An 18,741-nucleotide genomic window follows, 5' to 3' on the forward strand; every position below is an offset into this window, starting at 1 on the left:
TTAATGTTGCAACAAGGATATTTTAACCACTAATGAGGAATAATAAAAAAGGGAATACAAGTTGATGTCAAGGAACTGAGTGGCAGTGTATATGGCAAAGAGAAATGCCAGGCCCTATATGTTGTGCCAAACACCAAGAAAGTACCAGATGATGGTTGCCGCTGAATCTGATAATGGGCTGGGTAGAGATCATAGATGCAGAACCATTTCACTATCCCCATTATTGCAGGATTTGCAATTGTATTCAGTAAGGGATCTTATAAACCCATATGTTTGCATTCAGCTTCCTAAGTCAACACATATGATGGCTGAGCCATCAAGTTTCAAGACAATGGCTAGCAGTGGTGACCACATTGATGCCTGACAGATTCCATACCAGCAGCAAATAGGATACTTGCAGGTATATTTCTTACTTTTTGTACTATAAGGTAACTCCCAAACGTACTTTACTTTTTTGAATAAAGCCTTTGACCTTCCCCAACTCCTCTGAAAACAAACAGTGTTGCACAACTCATCCACATCCTGAAATAATTTTTATTGCATACCAACAGTATATGTTCTGGTGCATCCTGTCACAGTTTAATTGGAATTTAATTGCAAGGACCGGTGTTCCCACTCCCAAGCTGGGTATTCTCTTTCTTGATAAAGATACCTTTCCACAAATACTTCAGGTTGCTGAACTCTATCCTTTCTTAAACGTATACAAGGATTACTATAGGTGAATCCAACATCAGTAGTCACTTATATGAACTATTTCACACTACCGTGCAAACCAAATGTGAAATTACTGTGGGTAGAAATAACATAACGTATCAGATCAGCAAGAATTATGACATCAAGCAATGCTTTCAGAGTCCCTCATCATTCCTTCATCTTAGTCACATGATGTGGTGAAGAATGATGTTGGACAAACAAAGTTATACGAAAAAAGAAACATCATTCCACAATGTTGTCTGTATCCTCTCAGCTATATCAATAAAGAGAGGGGGGAACAGGAGCCAGTTATGGTCCAATGCCCGAGCTCCAAGCGCTAGACTTGAAGTCAAAACGGGGGACACTGTTCCTGAGGAGTGGTGCAGCGTGTCACCCACTCACTTAGAAAGGGGGAAGAAGGAAGGAAGGGATCCTAGGCCTAGAACCCACCCACTAGTAAGAGGGAAGAGCAAGTCTTGCCTCTTGTTGCCCTCACAGACCCCGAAGGATGTTGTGCTTCATCATCGGGCGTTTGCTCCTTGTAGGGCCGGCGCTGCAATGCCCTACAGGTCCCCCGAAGGACTGCCGTTTGATGCATGCCGGTGTGTGGGGTGAGTCCTATGTGGAGGGTGTTGAAGTGCATGCAGTGGTTTAAAACTAAGGGTTACCAGAAAAGGTGTGTTTAATGTGACGGTACCCTTGTCAGAGTAAAAATCCTCTATGTTAAATGTTACCCCAATAGGCGTAATGTGTGTGCCCAGGTAACTAGAAGGTCAACATGTTTTGCGCCTGTGTGGTCACAGGGATCCGTGGCGCTTCATCAGGACCGGGTAAACATGGTGTGGTATGATGTGCCCGTCAGTAGTGACTAAAAGGGATAAACCCCTCTATAATATCAGGGCAGGCCAAAACTGTGAACCCTACAGTTAGGCTACAACTAATTAGTTGATAACGCTCCTGATCATGACTTAATGAGAGGAGGAGAAGTGCTCCAAGGGCTAGTTGCGCAGGGTACCCACACCTTATTGGGAGTTTACCTCGGGTGCCGGCTCATTAGTACATAACCCGGCCATACTCCTGCCCGAAAGTTTTTTTATCCCTTTTACTCACTACTCAAGTGCACATCACACCTCACCATGTTTTCCTGGTCCTGATGAAGTGCCACGGATCTCTGTGCCCACACAGGTGCGAAACATGTTGACCTTCTAGTTACCTGGGCACATTACGCCTATTGGGGTAACATTTAACCTACAAGTTTTTTACTCTGACAAGGGTACAGTCACATTAAACACACCTTTTCCGGTAACCCTTAGTCAGTTTTAAACCATTGCACGCACTTCAACACCCTCCACATAGGACTCCCCCCACACACCCGCATGCATCAAACAGCAGTTATCAAAACATCTCTGCTTAAGTGACACTTCGGGGGACTCGTAGGGCATTGCAGCGCCGGCCCGACGAGGAGCAAACGCCCGATGATGAAGCATGACAGCCTTCGGGGTGTGTGAGGGCAACAAGAGGCAAGACTTGCTCATCCCTCTTACTACTGGGTTCTAGGCCTAGGATCCCTTCCTTCCTTCCTTCTGCCCCCTTTCTTAGTGAGTGGGTGACACGCTGCACCACTCCTCAGGAACAGTGTCCCCCGTTTTGACTTCATGTATTCTCTCAGCACCAATGATTTCAAGCCGTGCTCTCTAGAGACCCTCCGATTGTTAATGGAATCGTAGGGCATCGTAGCACTTTGAGGTAACCGTGAATGAACAGTACCACAATGTGTTTGAAGGGAAGTGATGGTATGAAATTTGATATATGTGAGAGAAGGTCTCTTCATGTAAGTGGGTGATTGTATTTGAGATTCAAGGCAAATACCTGCCATAAGGCACCAACACAACAGAGGACAAAAGACTGAAGCAGTGCTTGATGATCTTTATTGGATTAGTTGAATGGACTACTTAATTACCACTATATCTCCATGTTCACCTGCTGACAAAATCCAAGTAATAACTTTTTTTTGTTTTCTGGGTTTGAATTAATCCCCGGACTTGAGGGCTCTTTGTGTGATATCTGAATTGATTCTATCAGTGTTCAGTTTCAAGTATAGAACATTTGACAAGCTTCATGCTTAATGTATTGAGCAGGTCATGTTTTCTTTTTTTAAATAGAACCCTGGATATTTTGATATCCATGCCAAGAATTTGGCAATCTGGCATGTACCAAACGAGACTCCACTGCATGACTGGAGGAATGCATCGATACTGCGATACCACACGGAGACCGGGTTCTTGGCATCAGAAGGTGGCAATCTCATGACCCTTTACAAGGTAATAGCCATTTGAATTAACTCTAAACAACTATTTATATCCTCCTGCAAACTCCCCAAGGTATTTAAAGAGCTTTGCGCTTATTTGTTTAGAAATATCCATTAAAATACAACGGTGGAAGCTGCCCAAACGACAATGGCCCAGCAATTCCTATTGTCTACGACTTTGGCAATACTGAGATCACCACAAAACTTTATTCACCAAATTCTAAAGGTAAGTGTTTGCTGGTTAAATGTGACGCTTCCCTCAATTTACCAACCTAGCCGCTAGGACTGATAAGTTCATTTAACATTACCCTCTTCTTCACCCCAGGCAATGCATTTTAAAAAGTTCCTAATTTGATAAATAAAATTGCTTTAAGTATTAGACATGCAGCGTTGTCGTTATTAGGATTCCGATGTCATACTTTGATCCTCTTCATAAATATTTGTACTAAGATCTACATTTTAAAGCATATAAAATCATTTCTATGACAAGATGAGCTTATGTTTTGGCAAACGAAAAATTAATTGCTGTATAAATTCACAATTTTGTTTTATGGAGGTTAGTATTATATAACCATAAAAGGTAAACTATGTATTATCTTTTTTTCCCAAAACAAAAAAATCATATCAAACTGGAAATGTAACCAAGCACAATATTTACAAGCAGCCTAATTTAATACCACGTTTTTAAAGGTCTGTCTATCAGACTCATAAATACCCATCTGCTTTGAGGTTTCACCATCTCTTGAGAAAAGTACAGGTACTAACTGAGACAATAAATGGCAGGTAACCGTGGCCCAGATTCAGTAAGGTCTTGCATTGTTCTTCCTTGACACAAATCATCGTAAGCAACACAAGTCCTCATCTGAGATTTACTAAGCTACACAGGGACCCTTTTCATGTCTGTGTGTTGTTTAGTAAATGCAAAGTAATGCAATCCAGAGCATTGTGCTGTCTTGTGTTAGCTTGCATCTTGGGGGCGTTCCAAAGGTAGATATTTGGTGTCCTATACATGGATGTTCGGTGCATTCCTAGATTTACAAAGACTTATAAAACTGGGAATACTTTAAAATACTACGCCTTCCCCAGTGAGGCGTAAAGAGAAGAAATATCTTTATTTCACTTCGTTATTTCCTTTTCCATGTGTGCTGCATTTTTCAACACACGTAGAAATAGGAAAACACCAATAAGGATTATTTTTGTGCAGGAAAGTGTCCCTTTCTGCACAAAAACTTCAGTGTTGTGGGAAAAATTCGAAAATATACCTCTGTATGTTCTTGGGAAGAGGGTGTGGCTGATTATGTATTTTCTTTCTTTCATCCTGTCACCCTTAATTAAATTTAGTAATTGTCTCTGAATTGACCGTAGCCAATTCTTATTTTTAATGGATTTCTTTCGAAGTAGCTACTCAGTTCATTTTGTAGGCTTTCCAGACCAGTTTTCCCATAGTTTCAGGCTATACCACAATATCTTGAATTAACTCTACATCTAGCTTAAATTTTTCTTACCACTTGCTGAGATGTCATTCATTCCGATATATTAACTCCCAGCTCTAGTCGCTGGGAAGGCTTTATTCCAAGGTTAGATCACATCATCGTCAGCTTCTTCACCATACTCTTCACAGAGTTCCTAATTTGCTTAGACATGCTTTGGAAAGAGTTTGTAATCTATTCCTTTACTCCCAGGTTGGGACTAGATTTTGGAAATCTACGAGATACTGTCAATTGCACACTTTACTCGTCTATCTATGAACCCAGTATGTATTTTCTGTATAAAACGTATATTCTGGTGCAGTAGTCTGCTTGAAAGTGATGTCTTTCCTAAACATGACCATGTGTGATAAAAAGAGTGACAGACCACAAGAACAACAATAAAAAACAAAAATACAGATAAAATAATGCATGGTACTGGGCAAAGGGGAAAAATGGCTGACCAGTTCAGAGGGCAGCATGGCCAGGGTACAGCAACAGCACAGGGTGCAAGCTTACCCCTTTTCATAATTGCTTCTTTAAGAGAAATTGAGAGAACACATGTTGAGCACGAGTGTGAATATATTGTAAGTAATGCAGCACGTGCTTTCCAGCACTCTCCTGTCTAACCACATTGTTGTCTATTATTTCAACAGCGGAAATTTTTGCAGGCTTTGTTGGATTCCGCGCCTTTAACTACGAGAAGGCTGTATTTGCCCTCTGCTCTGGAGTCAAACCAAATGGCTGCAACCCTGAGACGGTAAGTACTGGAGGGAATGCATTCGGTTGAGTAATCCAAACATACTCCTAAGCAAATCAATATCATCAAAGTTCTAACCTCACCAAAGTTTCAAAAATGTGTTCTTCAGATTGTTTTGGAAACTCTAGTGAATTATTCTGCCTATTTCGCGAGAGCGTGACTTAGTTTAATTGAAAAGCCCAGTGTTTGAAATGGACCATATAAACACCGGAAACCTATAAATTAGTTTACGGGATCTGTGGCCTAAAGGGAGTGGAGTAAAGTGTGTGTGTGGGGGGGGGGGGGCAAGTCAATCTTTTATAGGAAAGAAGCTGTGAAAGAAGTTAACTAAGTTTTCTGAAACTGAACAGCACGTGGGAGACAGGAAAAGAGGTGGGGACAGAGAAAAACAGAGTGGAGCAATGCTTGCAATGAAGAGGGACTTGAGAGAAGGGATGGGCCAGGGGTCTGAAGTTAGCATGGTTGTTGTGATGAGATGATTGATGTGTGTTTAAGTCAGTTACCAAGAAGATTCAAAGCTGTGACAAAAGCCTGGCATTACCCTTTGAGAATGGCTCCTTCATTCACTGATACCAACAAGAGCACTTACCGCAACGGCCCCTAGCATCGCAGAGCCACCTTCCCCCGACAGCTTTTACGAGACGGGCACGCTGAGGCGTTCGCCCGAGCCCAACGCCCACCCGCGATACCTAGCGCTGAAAGCTTTAGCAAAAGAGCAACTTGTATCCCGCTGATGAACCCTCTACAAAACGTATGGAAGGTATTGGAGCGCTTTACATAGCACCGTATAACGTAACTTAACTATTATTCAATTATTTATTTATTTTAAGAAAACGTGAGGATCGAACCCCCCCCCACTGCAGAGACTAGAACACACGAGAGTAGCGCTCATCGCGGTGAGCTAACAGCCCCAAGAAAAGCTACGCCAGGCCTCCCTAGACCCACCGTGCCACACGCCTCGCTGCTTCAGACGTTCTCGCGGCTTCCCCGGGGTCCCAGGAGACAAAGAGGAGACCACCCCAGGGGCGCTGCCTTATGTAACCGACCACTTTCAGTTTCGGTTTTCCAACATGCCCCCCTACGTCATCGGGAGGAAGGACCATCCCCCACTGGCACCCCCACGGGCTTCGGTTTTCATGGCACGACTAAACGCGCCCCTCCTCTAAACGAGGGGGGCGCCTGTTCAGTGTTCAGAGTGGAGCAATGCTTGCAATGAAGAGGGACTTGAGAGAAGGGATGGGCCAGGGGTCTGAAGTTAGCATGGTTGTTGTGATGAGATGATTGATGTGTGTTTAAGTCAGTTACCAAGAAGATTCGAAGCTGTGACAAAAGGCTGGCATTACCCTTTGAGAATGGCTCCTTCATTCACTGATACCAACAAGAGCGGTCCAGAAGGGGGCTGAGAACCAGTTTTAGTCTTGCATTGTAAGGTGATCACTTCTCTTCTGCTTTAGGGTTAATACAAATCTAAAAACGACAGTGAAAACCCTTGTCAACAATCGCACCTATAATGATTTCCCTAACATTTTTCTAATTAAAGCAATAGCTACGTGCTCGCAGATCAAGCACCTACTGTCAAGGTGCGGTCCAGACAGGACTACACAAAGTTCATCCTGTGCACCACGTAGTAATTATACATTTCAATGACCAGGAAGTACAATTCAGTTTCCAAAGTTGTATTTAAAATCTTCTCTTTATTCAGAACTATTTCAGATGTGGGATGTATATACAGTGAAAAAAAAGCCAACAAGTTTTGTCCAAAACACTGGACTTCTCAGGGCTGCAAAGTAACGTAAATACACATATATAAATAAAAAATACATATACATGAAAACAGAACAAAAGACATACCATCCTGTAACATTAGATACCATATGTATACATTAAAGCACAATAATCTTTACGAAAAACCGGACACATTAAACAATATGTTCAACTACTGATATTCAACTAGTGACATATACAGACCGTCAAGACAAACAAAAGGGATACAAAAATCATGAAACAAACCAAACAGCATGTGTACACACGTTGTGTATATTTACAAAAGTTTATATCACTAAACAATAGTGAACGTACAGAGCATCTTAAAACCAATGTACCAAGGGACATCAAATTAAATACATTGAACACAGGAACAAAAAGTATAATATCATATGTGACTATCATGATGATCCCAAAGATGCAGAATAATACCACAAGCCCCTAGTAGTACCTTAAGACACCTGAGAGTGCAAACAATACACCAAAACGACCAACCGAACCATAAAAAACAATAGGTGTCCCGAAGGTTCCCAACAAACCAAGGTGCCAGTAGGACCAAGTACACAAAATGAAGGATAAAAAGAAAAAGTGCTCAAATGGAAAGGAATAAAATGATCCAGAGTTAAAAGGTTTTTTAAATCACAAACAGGGAATAGAATATGCAAAAAGCATTGATCAAAAAATACCAACCAGAGAGTAAGAAGAGACTGCAATATTGATGTCAATAATTCACCCATTCAATGATGGGGATTTATAATAGGAAAAATTGTGCATAAATAGGCACAATCCTAATGCAAAGATAGTAAAAAATAGGGAAAGAAAGAGAGAAAGAAGAAGCATATAATAAGCTATACGGTGTCCAAAAGAGCCTGTGCATTCCGAAATCAAAAGCCCAGTTAATACTTACTGAGCCGAAGAGATCACTTAAACGGTAAATAACACCTATGCAGACATCATGTAGAATCAATAACATATCCAATAAAAGGGTTAATGAACAACTTCATTTATAGTAAGAACCAATAGTTTGATGAAGGACCATGTGGTGTTTTCAGGAGTTTTAGTCTAGTGAGGAAGTTGCTGATTCTGGATCTAGGAGCCTAGAGATGTAATCTTAGCTTCTCTAAGAGACAACTGTGTGAGTCTAGGTCAACTGCTTTATGTCCATGTTCACCGATAAACATTATATGAATACTCGACATTTATTGATGAGACTACTCCATGTGATTTACTTTATTTTAGTTCTGAACACCATTTTTGCCTCATCGCTTTCTTTTTGCAGTATTGCATTGGCAGTGGAGGGTATGTTCCCGAAGGTGATCCAAGGCAGTGCGGGGACTTTTCTGCTTTCGACTGGGATGGCCATGGAACTCATGTGGGCTGGAGTGCCAGCAAGGAGCTGACGGAGGCAGCGGTACTGATGTTTTACCGCTGATTCTGACCACAGCCATGAATCTGGGGTACTTGAATACTGAGGAAAAAAAATTATATTTTCTAACCATTGACCACGTCTTGTGTGATAGTATTATTTGTTTAACTATTCAGCTTGTGGCATATGATTCAAATGGAATCACATTTCGTTAGTGATTCTGACTCTCAGGTATTTAATGGTGTTTTGATTCTCCCAAGATTCATCAGTTAATTCCACACAAAAATGTTGGAGAATCTACTTTCAATCCTACTTACAAAAAACAGATTCTCATTTGCTCTTTCCAGGTTCTTTCTGGATTCTTGAATCATTTCATAAAGCCTGCCCAGTGCTGACCTAGAACAAACCCTCCTGGTCATCACACACCAAACCCTAGTGATGGAAATGGTGAACTTGGGATCTTGGCCATGTGCCCCCCACAAATAGCGAAGGAGTGCCATTAGTCGCTCCATGGGCAGGAGTCATGGTGTGGAAATCGTCGTCTGTTTTGCCACAGAGTGAAGGAGGGCTGTGATGTCAAGAGGTGCCTGGGACATTATTTAAGGCTTCAAGAGTTGGGTCATTTGCCTCTTTGTGTCTCCACCACACACCATCTCTCAGCTACTGGATCACACACCCACCGACCCAACCCCGAAGAAATACAGAAACATTTCTAGCTGCAGATTAAGGGGGCTACTCACAAGTTTGTACTGATTTCCTGATCTGACCCTTGAAGGGGCATTGATTTGTGTGGGCAGTGGGCAGGCAAGAAGGGGAGGACGACTAACCTGCTGGTGGTCCTGGACCTTAATGCCCTAACCCCATGATGCATTTTGTGGGGAGTTGCCTGGTGACAGGTACCCCAGCAGGGAAGGAGCGCTATGCGGTGCCCTGGTGTATGTGTTGGTAAGGAACTGTGGGTATTGGTCATCCCCCTGTGTGATGGAGGGAAGTTAATACTAAGGTATGCTTGTCAATAATTTTCAAGATGACCTTGGTAAGGACATGGGCGGCATGGGAGATGGTTAACGAAAAGGGACCTTCTGACACTTTGCATCCTGACTGTTGTACTGTGATGGAAAGTGGAGACAACTGCTGTATTGCTTGTACAATCTTTGAGCTGTTTTGCTGATCTTTCATCCTGTATTCTATTGACAATAATGTCTGCTTAACTGTAGTTATCATTTCTCAATTATACTGTGTGGCTTTGTGAAAAAAAGGCTATGCTTTGGTTGAACCACATTAACCGCAGTTGTGTATCTCCTTTTTCTCTCTCCTTGGGAGTCTATACAGTAGGGGCAGAGATGTTATCATTCATCTATTCATGACAATTCTACACAGAAAATGGATTGTGATACATGATAATGACAATGTGTGTATTAGGTTTCCATGTTTCAAGAAACACACAGATGAAGTTCTGATTTACATACTGCATGCGGAATGTTAGTAGTAGATTTGTGATAAAATGTTCCTTTGGCAATTAATCAAACACCTCTCTCAGGAGTTCCCGCAAGCTTCTAAAGACTTGGCTTTTTAATAAAATGTACTCTCCTTCCTTCTGTGCTCCCTTCTTTAGTGCCAATATGCCTCCGGGTAATTGTTTGCGCTTTATTTAACTCAAAATCCAATCAAACCTAACAGTTAATGTGCAATTTGACATTTCACTGACAAGTGTTCTTATGCTTAGATAAATGAGACAAATAAACGATAACACAAACCATTTCTATGTAAGAATAAAGTTGCTTCATGTGTTAGGAAAAGAGATAACACTAGAATGTGTAACTTGAGCACTGACATGGACAAGATAAGTAGGTGTTATACAAAGTTATGTGATGATTTGCTCTTCAAAAAAGTTAATTTCTGGTGTGCTTTAAATCCTGTATGATGTTTTAACAAATAACGTGGAAGAGACTCACAAACTTATATGTGAAATGATAGTGAGTATGAAAACAAATGTTATGAATACCCTATACTTACCTCAATTAATTGCAAATTATATTGAAGTGATATTAATATGCTATTTAGAGGAATATTGCACTGTTCTATGTAATGTGAGATTCATATTTTAGCCTAAATGCTACAGACGCGGCTTGAGCCCAAGCGGAGCTGAGAGCAGCTGCGCTCGCGGGCCACGTTGAGGCAAGGCAGAGGTAGGGGAAGCTTATAAGGACCATCATAGGTTCCTTAAGGCAAGTGCAGATGGCAGGGAGTGGGCGGGCGAAGCCGCAGTGCTTTTCGGGCCTACAGAGGAGGCCGGGGCAAGGTCGGTGTGACTCGCATCTTGGGAGAGCTGGTACCTGTTATATTCGAGCCCATTTTGTCCTGTCCACATTTTATCCTCTATGCTGCTGCAGAAATAATCTTCCTAGCGCATTGGGACTTGTTCTCTATTTCTGTAATTGTGCTTCTGCTCCAAATGCTATTCAACATTCATCACCACACAAAGGAGTGGGGTGGAGCGTGTGCTTCAAGGAGCAGACTTCCATTTCAGCGTTGTCTTCAGGGAAAGTGTCCATTGCAAAGGAGGGCTTGAGATGTGAATGGATGTGGAATGTGAACGCAAACATTCCATGTCTGCTGGGAACGCTGGCACTGGACGAGGACGAGGCTGCATTGGAGTATTGGTTCAGCGGATCAACCTCAGTTGTAATTTGCGAACCTGGCGCTTGTTGGACTTGGCCCTTCTGGCAGGTTCACCCCCGAGACTTTTTGCTTTTTATTGGTGACTTGGTGTAATGGTTTTTGGTTTCTGCGCACTTTACCGCTGTGTCCCAGGGTAAAGTGCGTGCGTGTTGTGAGGTTGGCCTGCCCTCCCATAGGAATGCATGGGGGAATGTATGTGTCCTGGTAGTTCCTGATGCGTGGGGTGTGCAGGCCGGAGTTTGGTATGTGCGGACTCGTGTGATTGAATGCTGCGCGATGATGTGTGCGGCGTGCATGTACCTAGTGTGGAAGGGCCACTTCTAGAAGTGGGCACTTCAGTGTGCAGTATGAAATGTGTGGCTTGTCTGGCGATTGGCTGGTGGAGGTCATGTGACGGACTAGGGAAATCCCAAGAGTCAGGAGGAGTCACCCAGTGGTGAATGGGAGTTTAGCATACTGATGGCTGGGGAGGAGTATACCTGGGTCCTGAATAGGACAGGGCTTTCCCCACACACTGCTGGCTCCGGCCCCTGTGGTGCGTCTGATGACCCTGGCCTGCCAGTGAATAGGGAGAGGGGCTGAGCAAAACAAAGTGCTCAGGAACCAGATGTAACTGGTTCGCCCCTTCCCTGTACCTTGCAGACAAAGAATTTACTGTATAAAAAGGGGCTGTGTCCCCTTACATGTTGTTCTCTCTTCTAGGATCAACTTGAGGGGGGCCTGCTGCTGCTGGGCACCAGGAGAGACCGCCACTGGGGACTGCCTCCCTGCTGGAGGGCCCTGTGAGCTGGCTCTGGGCCCAGTCTTTTGCCCCCCCTGCTCTTGGAGGACTTTCTGCTGGACCTTTTTTTTGACTTGCAGCACCTGGGAGCGCTTTATGGGCTTTAGAGCGCGGGGAGCGCTGTTTTGCTCGACCTGCTATTTCTAAAGCGCCTGGGAGCGCTTTTATGGGCTTTATAGCGCTGTGAGCGCTGTCTGACTTTATAGCGCTGTGTGCGCTTGGATTTCGATAGCGGGTGCCCACCCCGCGATTCCGCTGATATCTGCCAGGTTCGGCGGGTGCCCACCCCGCCGTTGTGCTCGTTGGCGAGGGAGCCTACCCCTCTCATTGCCGTGGAATTCACCGCCGCGGCCGGGCGTCAGCCGGAAGTCAGGCGGCTGAGGGCGGGCCTCCGGGACAACCGGAACTTAGGGAAGGAGGGCGGGAGCCTACCCCGCCTCCTACTGCAGCGGCAGCTCCGAGCCCCGGAGCAGGCAGGAGCCTACCCTGCGCCCCGGGGCACTCTGCCCAAGAGTGAAGATCCAGGCGGGAGCCCACCCCGCGCTGGACCGAAGAGAGGAGTGCGGCAGAGGAGCGGAGTCCCCACAGAACAGCCCGGTGAGTAGGGAAGGGCTGGGGACTCCGCACGGGTACTGTGGGTGCCGGTCCCAGACCGGCTGATTCTTCACGCCGCCCCCGCCTCCAGCGCGGGCCCGTTGTGGTGAAAGCCTCGCTCAGCTCTCAAAGGTCCGGGGGCATTTTCTGTTGTGGGTTGAACCCACGAGGCTCCCACGCGGTGCCGCGAGTATTTCCGAGCCCCGAGAGGCTCCAACGTGGCCCGCATTTCGTGGTCAAGAGAGCCTGCGTGCTCCATCGTGGGGGCATATTATTTTAGAGCGCTCATGGGGCTTCGACACCCCGCATTGTTTTCTTCAAGCGCTGGTGCACTCCAACCTAGGGGGCATTGTCCTTGAGCCCCGAGAGGCTCCAACGAAGGGGCACGTCACTCTTTTAAAGCCGGCGAGGCTCACGAGTTCCCCCCAAAGCGGAACTCCATCGTTGGGCGACATTCCTTGTTCACGAGCCCACGAGGCTCCACGGGGGCAGAGGTTGTGTAGAGCACAAAGGCTCCGACGACGGGGGCATTTCTTTGATGATCTTGAGCCCCTGAGCAGGACTCCAACAACGCCGTATTTGTTTGATTGAAGCCCACAAGGCAGCCCCATTGTCGTAGCTCAGAGAGGGCTCCAAAGGCACAGTAGTGCCCTCCCTCATTTTGTCCAGCTGCCCAGCACTTAGTGGGCAGCTGCAACGTTTAGGTTGTACATTGTGCGCCTGGCTTGCGCAGCCTGCGCAGTCGCGCCCTGACATTATTGGATTGGTTATTTCTGCACCCCTGAGAGGCCAGTTGGCCCGGGGACAGTTTTCTGTATTGTGCCCTCCCCTAGGGTACCTGGTGATTTGCATATATGTACTTTTGCGCCTGCGCAATGTCTTCATGATATTTTCCTTCCTAACGGTGTTTATACATTGGAGATTGTTTTACTAGTAGTAGTCATGCTAGTGTGTTCATGTTTCCCTGCGTGATATTTTCCTAAGGTGGTTAGGGTTGCGTAGGTGGTACTTACCTGTTACCAGTAGTTCCTGGTTGTGCGCTATATCTTCTAAGTTGGTGCTACAGTGATTTTATGTGCTAGGCTCTAAAGTATTATTCCTACAAAAGTGCTAGTTCTACAAGTGCTTATTCCCGACAGTGGTCCATGAGGCCCTATCCCCTGTAAATAATTCCCTTTTAAATTCTCCCCGTGCCAGTGGCACATTGTAAAGTGTGTATTTATTATCTAATGTGTTTTCCTATAATACAAAGGCTATTTTTATATAATACCTTGTGTGGAGTTTCCTTTGTGGTGGGCCTTGGGTGTTGTTGCTGGGTGCGCGCGCAAACGCTTTACACATCGCCTCAGAGATAAGCCTGACTGCTCGTGCCAAGCTACCAGGGGGGTGAGCAGGGGTTATCTTTGGCGTGTAACTCCCTTGCCCTGACTAGAGTGGTGGTTTCTGCCTGACTTTGGCGCAAGCCTTAGCCAACCAGAAATCCCATTTCTAACATTGGTGATCAGCGGTGGGATTTGGACTTGCGTTTGCGCTGTACCGCAGCGGCAACTGGCCGCACTATAAAACTCTGCATTTAGATAAATCACACGGTATAGGGATTATTGTTCTAAGTTTGTTTTTAATTGTCATTTCTTTGGAAATGTGTTTTTGTGCACTGTGAGTTAGGTGTCCCTAGCTCTGGAGGGTAGATCATCCCCCCAAGTGCATTGTGTTTTCTGGATTCACCAGAGGGTGGGATCCAGTGGTGGCAGCGTAATAGTGTCCAGTACATTTGTCCCCCGCCCTGCGCCCAGAGTTGGTACCTGTGTCACGTGGTGGTCAGGTTGAGGAATCAGGGGTGGTAGAAACTGCCTTACCGGTCCGAGGGGAGGGTTGTGTGTGGATGGATGGTGTGTGGCACTAGGCAAGTGAGTGAGTTCTCTGGGATAGAGAGCTTGCTGAAACCTTTGTGAATTGTGTACTTCTGTTCAGCTCAGATACCTAGGTCCCTTGTGTTACACGTGTCCCTGAGCGTCCTGCCAATATGGAGTCTGCTTTTAATTTCTGTGGTCTGTTTAGATACAGTATGGGGGAGTTGGTTGAGTTTTGTGAGGAGAGAGACATAGCAGTGAGTGTGTCAGACTCCCAGTCAAAACTCAAGGAAAACTTGATCCATTGGCAGAAGGATGAATGGGAACGTGAGCGCAGTGAGGAAGATAGGGCCCGGGCCGCACGCCAAGAGGGTGGTGGGTCTGAGGGAAGCCCTGAGGAATCTGAAGAGGAGGAAGAATGTGACCTGACAGGGACGCCAGTAGAGAGAGAAGACCCCATAGATAGGGAGTCCCTTGCTGGGTCCAGTGTCAGGAGCAGCACCCAATCCCTTTCCCTGTCCCCAGAGGAGTGGGAGGATAGGAGGGAAGAAAGGGAGCATCAGCTGGCCATGGAGAAGCTCAGGTTAGAGCATGCCAAGCTGGAGGCCGAGAGGGTCTTAGCGCAGGAGAGGATGGCGGAGGCTGAGAGGGCCTTCGCCAGGGAGAAATTAGCTCTGGAGGGTAAGTTGTCCCCGGGGCGCAGTTGTAGTTGTCTGGATTCCCCAGGGAGGGTAGAGTCCAGTGGTGGCAGCGAGATAGAGTCCAGTGCAGGACGTCCCATTCCCAGTTCCCCAAGTATGGTACCTTGTTCCAGAGAGGAGGAGTACAGGTTAAAGTTTAGGAGCAGTAGGAAACTGTCTCACCAGACTTGGGATGATTTTTCAGAAGAATGTGAGGAGGCACTGACTAATTGGGTGACGGTTAACACGGAACCTGATTATTCCGAAATGTTTGATCTGATTCTAAAAGAGCACCTGCTCAGTTGTTGTGTGCCGGAGTTGCGCCAACACCTGTTGGAGTGTGGGTTTTCTGATATATGGCCATTGGTAGTAGAAGCGGACCGTTGGGAAAGTGCCCAAGGTTCTGATGAAGCATGGGAGAGTACGTCCAATAGTAGTGGCTCAGGTATCTTCCCGTCCAGTATTGGGGAAGAGGCTCAGAGTAGCCCAGCTAGGTCCCAGAGTAGTGAGAGGGGTGTAGGGACTCACGGCCTATCTCAGTGGAGTAGGAGTGAGTGGGTGACTTTGAGTCCCCAGAGGCCCGAAACCCAGTCTCAGGGCCTGGATGGTTTCTTCTGGGAACACCAGGTTGGGGGCCTAGGCTGTCCTGTTAGGCCACTTGAGGAGAATCGCCTAGTGTATGGCGAACCTGGAGTCTCTGTAAATAGAGCTCCAGTGGTTCTGGTGTCAGGCAGTACCGCTCCAGTAGGGAGGGGACGGAAGTCCAGCCTGAGGAGTGATTGGGGGATGAGTTTCGCAGTGGATGCACCAGTGGACCAGGGACTAGCCAGTTGGGCTAGATCTTCTTGGGGGGACCCGGGTGGCGCCACTTCTGCTCTGGGGGATCTTCACGCACTGTCAGGTGGACAGGGGACGGGAGATCTGCGCCAGACAGACAGTCACACGACACATGGGTCATGTGTCAGCCTCAGGGGGATGGTGTGTAAGTCCCCAGAAGTCCTGGAGTGCCAAGCAATTATTCCACCGAAGGTTCTAGACCAGAGGTTGGGAGGCCAGGTTCAGGAGCAGCCTGACCTGAAGGGTCGGACTACTGTAACCAGTATCCTGACCGGTTCTTCTTCCAGAGGTACCGCCCCAGTTGGTAGGGAGCAGGACTCTGGAAGGGGGTGCAGAGGGTGGGAGAGCCCACCTCTGACCCCGGTGCAACCTAAGGGGTTAAACCCTAGGTTGGGAGACCAGTTCTCAGGGAAGGGTCCTGAGCTGGTTGGTGAGTTATGTTACGGGGTCGCCTCTCAGAGGAAGAGAGGGCGGAACCCTAGGAGAAGAGGTAGGGGGAGGAGAGCCTCACCCGTGACTTTTGGTCAGCCTGAGGGTACGGACCCTAGGCTGGAGGATCAGTGGCAGTTTAGAACTGCCCTGATGAGGGGTCGAGTGGAGAATGGTCACTATGTGCCAGGGGTTACTACCCCCCACTCTGTGGTTAGGCAAGGACCAGTGGGGCCTAGGTGGTCTAGGGCCTGGTCCTGGTCACGGACAGCTGAGGAGTACCCGGGGGGTAGCCCAGTTGGTCCGCCAAGTTTTTTCAGAGGATACCATGTGAGTTCAGAATGGGATAAAACCGGAGAGTGTCCCTGCCGTTGCGGGCCTGCGTCCGTGTTTTATCGCCCCAAGCAGGGAAGACCATCACGGTGGTGATTGGTCTACCCTGCGTTTTGGCTGGAAGGGGGTTGTGTGGACTTGGCCCTTCTGGCAGGTTCACCCCCAAGACTTTTTGCTTTTTATTGGTGACTTGGTGTAATGGTTTTTGGGTTCTGCGCACTTTACCGCTGTGTCCCAGGGTAAAGTGCGTGCGTGTTGTGAGGTTGGCCTGCCCTCCCATAGGAATGCATGGGGGAATGTATGTGTCCTGGTAGTTCCTGATGCGTGGGGTGTGCAGGCCCGAGTTTGGTATGTGCGGACTCGTGTGATTGAATGCTGCGCGATGATGTGTGTGGCGTGCATGTACCTAGTGTGGAAGTGCCACTTCTAGAAGTGGGCACTTCAGTGTGCAGTATGAAATGGGTGGGTTGTCTGGCGATTGGCTGGTGGAGGTCATGTGACGGACTAGGGAAATCCCCAGAGTCAGGAGGAGTCACCCAGTGGTGAATGGGAGTTTAGCATACTGATGGCTGGGGAGGAGTATACCTGGGTCCTGAATAGGACAGGGCTTTCCCCACACACTGCTGGCTCCGGCCCCTGTGGGACACCCCCGCGCCGCACGGCCACCAGCTGCTGCGTGTGCCCCATTGCCTGCCTTACTGCCTCGCCGCCGGCCTCGCTGCCGCCTTGGTCGCTCCCCATTGGTTTTCGCCATTTGTTTTGCCCTACATTTGTGCTTGTATTTTTTGTGCCGTGTGATCGTTTCTCTTGCTGTTTTCGCCATTGTTTTGCCCTCCATTTGTGCTTGTATTTTTTGTGCCGTGACATCGTTTTCCTTCCTGTTTTTGCCATTTATTTTGCCCTCCATTTGTGCCTGTTTCATTTAATGTAATCTCTGTACCGTGTTTCAGTTTCCTTCCTGTTTGCCCGCCTACCTCGCCGCCCTCCGCTCTCCCTCCCCGCTTCCCGCTTCCCGCCACTGCCATTTGCCCCGCCCCTTTTCTCTTCTGTTCCCTCCCCGCTCCCGCCTCCCAGCTGCTCCGCCCACCCGCGCACTTGGCCTTAAATGGCGACCGTGCGACGCAGGTGAGTGTGACCCACTTGTGGGACACCCCCGCGCCGCACGGCCACCAGCTGCTGCGTGTGCCCCATTGCCTGCCTTACTGCCTCGCCGCCGGCCTCGCTGCCGCCTTGGTCGCTCCCCATTGGTTTTCGCCATTTGTTTTGCCCTACATTTGTGCTTGTATTTTTTGTGCCGTGTGATCATTTCTCTTGCTGTTTTCGCCATTGTTTTGCCCTCCATTTGTGCTTGTATTTTTTGTGCCGTGACATCGTTTTCCTTCCTGTGTTTGCCATTTATTTTGCCCTCCATTTGTGCCTGTTTCATTTAATGTAATCTCTGTACCGTGTTTCAGTTTCCTTCCTGTTTGCCCGCCTACCTCGCCGCCCTCCGCTCTCCCTCCCCGCTTCCCGCTTCCCGCCATCGCCATTTGCCCCGCCCCTTTTCTCTTCTGTTCCCTCCCCGCTCCCGCCTCCCAGCTGCTCCGCCCACCCGTGCACTTGGCCTTAAATGGCGACCGTGCGACGCAGGTGAGTGTGACCCACTTGTGGGACACCCCCGCGCCGCACGGCCACCAGCTGCTGCGTGTGCCCCATTGCCTGCCTTACTGCCTCGCCGCCGGCCTCGCTGCCGCCTTGGTCGCTCCCCATTGGTTTTCGCCATTTGTTTTGCCCTACATTTGTGCTTGTATTTTTTGTGCCGTGTGATCGTTTCTCTTGCTGTTTTCGCCATTGTTTTGCCCTCCATTTGTGCTTGTATTTTTTGTGCCGTGACATCGTTTTCCTTCCTGTTTTTGCCATTTATTTTGCCCTCCATTTGTGCCGGTTTCATTTAATGTAATCTCTGTACCGTGTTTCAGTTTCCTTCCTGTTTGTCCGCCTACCTCGCCGCCCTCCGCTCTCCCTCCCCGCTTCCCGCCACCGCCATTTGCCCCGCCCCTTTTCTCTTCTGTTCCCTCCCCGCTCCCGCCTCCCAGCAGCTCCGCCCACCCGCGCACTTGGCCTTAAATGGCGACCGTGCGAACGCGCAGCGGTCACGCGCAGCGGGCGCGCCGATTGTGCGCCGAAGGCGCGCCAAAGGTAAGCCCGTCTGCGCCCGT

General features: G+C 47.6%; 1 protein-coding gene across 1 annotated transcript in view; it reads left to right on the forward strand.

Annotated features, from left to right (window-relative positions):
- Positions 1-10,116, forward strand: part of LOC146773010 (intelectin-1-like) — a 45,334-nt gene extending 35,218 nt beyond the window's left edge. The window contains exons 5-8 of the mRNA XM_085640041.1: positions 2,856-3,014; positions 3,107-3,227; positions 5,124-5,227; positions 8,271-10,116. Coding sequence (XP_085496167.1) covers positions 2,856-3,014; positions 3,107-3,227; positions 5,124-5,227; positions 8,271-8,423 — 537 coding nt within the window. The 3' untranslated portion in view covers positions 8,424-10,116. The remainder of the gene's footprint in view (positions 1-2,855; positions 3,015-3,106; positions 3,228-5,123; positions 5,228-8,270) is intronic.
- Positions 10,117-18,741: the final 8,625 nt, after the last annotated feature.

Source organism: Triturus cristatus, chromosome 12, assembly GCF_964204655.1.
Source record: "Triturus cristatus chromosome 12, aTriCri1.1, whole genome shotgun sequence".
Classification (NCBI taxonomy): Eukaryota; Metazoa; Chordata; class Amphibia; order Caudata; family Salamandridae; genus Triturus; species Triturus cristatus.